Genomic DNA, 4,470 nt, shown 5'->3' on the forward strand with positions numbered 1-4,470 from the left:
TATCCTTTTATTTCTTTTTGTCTCCACATTTTAACTTTTACTTATACCTTAACTGTGTATTTACATATTTGTAAAATATTTTATCCTTTTATTGCACATTTACACTTTCACCTACTTTTTTTTTTATGGAGCAAATGTTACTAAAACCCCTTGGGATTAATAAAGTACTCTTCTTCATTGTTTGCAGATGTTGCACTGTTAGAGGAGACATTAATAGTACATTCATTTCCAACAACAGCCATTGTGCATTTGACAAATATAGCCTTTGAATCTTTACATCTACTTTATGTACTTAAGTTAGATTTTAAATGCAGGACTTTTACTAAATGTAAAGTATTTTCATGCAGTGTTCTTCCACCACTGGCTGCTCCACAGAGCCTCTCTCTGTAGGACACAGAGACATTACCTAATTGTTATGAGCAGATTATCCTGTCACAGGGGGCGGGGCCAGGGAGGTCAGATGATGATGATGATGATGATGAAGAACTGCTCTGTGGAGCTTTCCTTTGGATGGCGAAGAAAGAGGAAGAGGGGGGGGGAGGTCGCACAGGGAGGCGGTCCTAAACACAAAAAGAGGCCCTGCTGGTTCAAGTGAGGATAGAGACCGTCCCGATCTGAACTCAACGTTACAAATAGGAGCTGCGCTTTTCCAAGTGGAGCAGAGTGGAGGTGCGCCATCCTTAATGTGAAGCCGCGAGGACCCGCAGTGTTACCGAGCGCGAGACTGATTCCATTACCGGACACAGAAACGAGACCAAACTGAGACTTATTCACAGGTAAACATGTTTATTTTATTCCGTGGTGTTTTAGGTGGTATGTTTAATTAGTATTATGGACACTAGACGATCATTTCGCAAGATGAAGCCTCACGAAAGATGCGAAACGGATATGTATTTACACGTGTCCACATGTTGTCCTCAATTATTATTATTATGGACAGCTCGTTATTGCTGGATGATTTCGCTTTTTGCTGAACAAACAACTCAACTCAAAAAGCATTATGTTTTCCTACACTTTAAACAGGTCCGTATTTACAAGTTAAAATGTGTATTTTATTCCGGGATGGCATTTACATTATATTTTATTCTGATGCATATCGGTAAATAAATAAAAGGAACCCTCACAAATGCATTAGACAAGTATGTATTATAATCACCAATATTTTCGATTTGTATTCAATTGTTATTATGCAAATTTAGGGATTTCTCACTAAATAAAACAACACCAAAAATGCATTAGCTATATTCTCCTTGACAATATTTAACATAAAATGTAACCCCACTTATTGCTGCAAATTGTCACTTGCTTTTTTAAAGCATGTGTCCAGCTGTTATGTGGGAATAAGTGACCTCGTGCTGTTACTTTAACATTTAACATTAACATTTCATTTTCCTGTCATTCTATATAGATACATGTAATAACCTGGATATAAATGAAGCTGGTTTAGAGTAGAATCAATAAAATGCCGGTGATGCTGCTGACTGAACAGAGTTAGGTCAGATTAGATAGAGCAGCCAGAGATCAACATGTCCTGGAACACATGTGCTGATGAAGCAAGTTAAACAGACCGGAAACACATCACGAATCACCTAAAGTGTGCTTTTACAGATAGAATATACAAAAACAAGACAGAATACCATTAGAAACAACAGGAAGATCGACCTATAAGTGTTTGTTCATGCCCTAAATACGAATGTAGGTTATCCTACTATAAATAGTCCTTCTTGTGTTTTAAACATGTGCTTCTAGTAATGCTCAAATTCTGCTCTGGCTGATTAGATGTGTGTTTACAACATGCATTGTCTCATATTGAACGAGTAATGAGGCTGGCAAGGTTATGGCACAAGTCGCTCCCGTTTTATTGAAGAGATGTAATGGGGTTACATAACAATGTGTTGTAAGAGATGTTGCATAACTTCTAAATCCCTCTTCTGCTTTCCCTTCTTCCGTTTGACCACTAGGTGGCACTGTTGCTGCATCCTGAGACCTGAACACAACAGAGCAGAACTCTGAGCACCCAAGGGAGACTTATCCATCCTTAACAGAGTGATGTTTGAGGAGGAGTCGCAGCAGATGAGGGGGCGGCAGGAAATGGCCGTGCTCCATCCTCTTGAATCCCCTGTGAGTTCAGATGGAGGCAGTGATGGAGGGCCGATGTCCTTCACCGATGAGGCGGTGTCCATCCTGACCTCCAGCAGCCTGTTGGCCCGCTCCCTTCTGGGTCGAACCTCGGCTGTTAAACGTAAAGAGAGCCCGTCGTCCAGCCTCCGACGCAAGCGTGAGTTCATCCCCGTCGACAAGAAGGACGACGGCTACTGGGACAAGAGGAGGAAGAACAACGAGGCGGCGAAGAGGTCGAGGGAGAAACGCCGTGTCAACGACATGGTTCTGGAGAGCCGAGTTATGGCTCTGCTGGAGGAAAACGCCCGACTGAGAGCCGAACTTTTGGCGCTGAAGTTTCGCTTCGGCTTAGTCAAAGACCCCTCCAACGCCAACATCCTACCCCTGAATACAGCTCCTCACCACACCGTACAAACCTCAAATCCTCAGTACTTTCTCCACAGAGGAGACGGTTCCTCTTCCTCTCATCCCAGCAGCCACCTCAGGGCCTCCAGGGAAGCGGGGAACATGTCGGAGGATTCTGGTTTCTCCACGCCAGAAGGGTCGAGCGTAGGCAGTCCGATCTTCTTTGAGGAACACGGGAAGTTATCCCCTCACGGAGCAGAGGAGCTGGGCTACGACCTCCACCACTCCCCCGCCGAAGTCCACCACATCGCAGCACCCGTTTTGGGGAGATTGCTCAAATCTCCCCAAAACTGCGTGCTCAACGCAGAGACGATGAAAAACCTTCCTCACAAGCTTCGTTTCAAGACGCCAGGATGTGGGGATGCGTACGATTTGGCGGGGGATCACAGACGGAGCCCCGTACCTCCAACACAAGCCCTGAAAGGACTTAATGCCGGGGACACAGCAGGGGGTCATTGGATTCAGCAGCTGGAGGACGGCAGGAAGGGGAGTCAATTCAACACCCTCCAGCCTCCTCACACACAACCTGATGGCCAGTACAAACACGAGAACACACACCTGAAGACGCAGCTGAACTCTCTCAGTGTGGAGGTGGCGCAGCTGAAGAAACTGTTCACAGACCAGCTCATGGCCAAAGTCAACTGAGGACTGGGAGGAGAGAGACTTTGAAAAGAGAGACTAATGTTGGCCTAGGGCTGGGCGATATCTAGAAAGTAAAATGCCACAATATATATATATATTTTTTAATTTTCACTATTTTCTCTGTATTTTTTATTCTATTTTTTTATATATATATTTCATTGAGCATTAAAAGTACAAAATATACAATTACAGAATAAGAAAGGGACAGAAACATAATGCTATGCCACAATATTTCTGATCAAATACCTGGAGATTGGATCAAAGTTGTAGGGTTGACTATTGGTGCGTTCACTAAATATTTACACAACCTGATTTTTCATAATTAATCGTCAGGAATTTGGATATAATATGGTAAAAGCAAATGATGAAACATCTAAAACAGTGGGTTAGTTTAGAAAACGCAACTGTAAAGCAATCTTTAAAACCAGGAGAGACATTTACGGATGATACGATTGTGCGCTATCAAAAATGTAGGACGGAAAGTAGTATTATATCGATTTAAAATTTGACATATTGCCCAGCCCTATTCAAACTATGCTGACTCTTACGAACTTTTAACATTTTTAAATACTGTATTATATTGTAAAAAAAGTCTTTAACACATCTTATAACCTGCTGTTTAACTTCTTAATGTCACCGATAAATGTCTTATATCTGTGGTAGTGTTTAATAGTTTCTCTATTCCATACATTGTGATGACTCCAAACATACATTATGATTATGATTACATCACACATTCACTTCAACTGGACGTCATCCAAAACTCATCTCGATGGACGGAGGGAGTGTTTGCTGGGATTGTTTTCTGTAAACACAAGCAGAGACAGACAGTAAACACACAGAAATAAAAATATGAGCTGCCAAAACCTCCTCTAAGGAAGGTTTGTTCTGACCAAACATTCATTTTCCTCCTCACTTCTCATGTGTCACACAGAAAGACACTGTGCTGTTTTGGTGTCTCACTTATTTCTCTGTTTCAATACGTCCACACTGCCATGTCGACTGTGCCCAGGTGATTTCATGTCTGCTGTCTTTCTGTACATTTTCATATTCAAATAAAATAAATTTGACAGACATCGTGGTGGTGAGTTCATCATTACTCAAAGACATCTTAAAGGGCCATGCAACAAATATTTAAATCAGGACAAATGGTCTTTCTGGAAGAAGCTTTTTAAAGTTTGAAAAGACAACCCTGAATAAGTGTTATTGACTTTATCAGGCGTGAACTTAAGACTTACATTTACTAAGAAGGCCTGAGTAAAACGTTGAGTTTTAAGTTAGTATTTAAGGGGAAATGTGGGT

The 4,470-nt window shown here is 41.8% G+C and overlaps 1 protein-coding gene across 2 annotated transcripts; it reads left to right on the forward strand.

Moving 5' to 3' along the window:
- Positions 1-498: 498 nt before the first annotated feature.
- LOC117535272 (nuclear factor interleukin-3-regulated protein-like) lies at positions 499-4,244 on the forward strand. 2 transcript variants are annotated; one of them, XR_004567391.1, is made up of 3 exons: positions 499-776; positions 1,962-3,309; positions 3,341-4,244. XR_004567391.1 is itself a non-coding variant. In XM_034199671.1 (2 exons), exon 2 carries the CDS (start codon positions 2,050-2,052, stop codon positions 3,169-3,171), a length of 1,122 nt encoding a protein of 373 aa, XP_034055562.1. In that variant the 5' UTR covers positions 499-776; positions 1,962-2,049; the 3' UTR covers positions 3,172-4,244. The 2 variants fall into 2 exon arrangements, 1 of the variants encoding a protein (XP_034055562.1); XM_034199671.1 differs by having other exon boundaries at positions 1,962-4,244.
- The last annotated feature ends 226 nt before the right edge of the window (positions 4,245-4,470 follow it).

The sequence above is a fragment of the Gymnodraco acuticeps genome, unplaced genomic scaffold (genome assembly GCF_902827175.1).
Source record: "Gymnodraco acuticeps unplaced genomic scaffold, fGymAcu1.1, whole genome shotgun sequence".
In the NCBI taxonomy this organism is placed as follows: Eukaryota; Metazoa; Chordata; class Actinopteri; order Perciformes; family Bathydraconidae; genus Gymnodraco; species Gymnodraco acuticeps.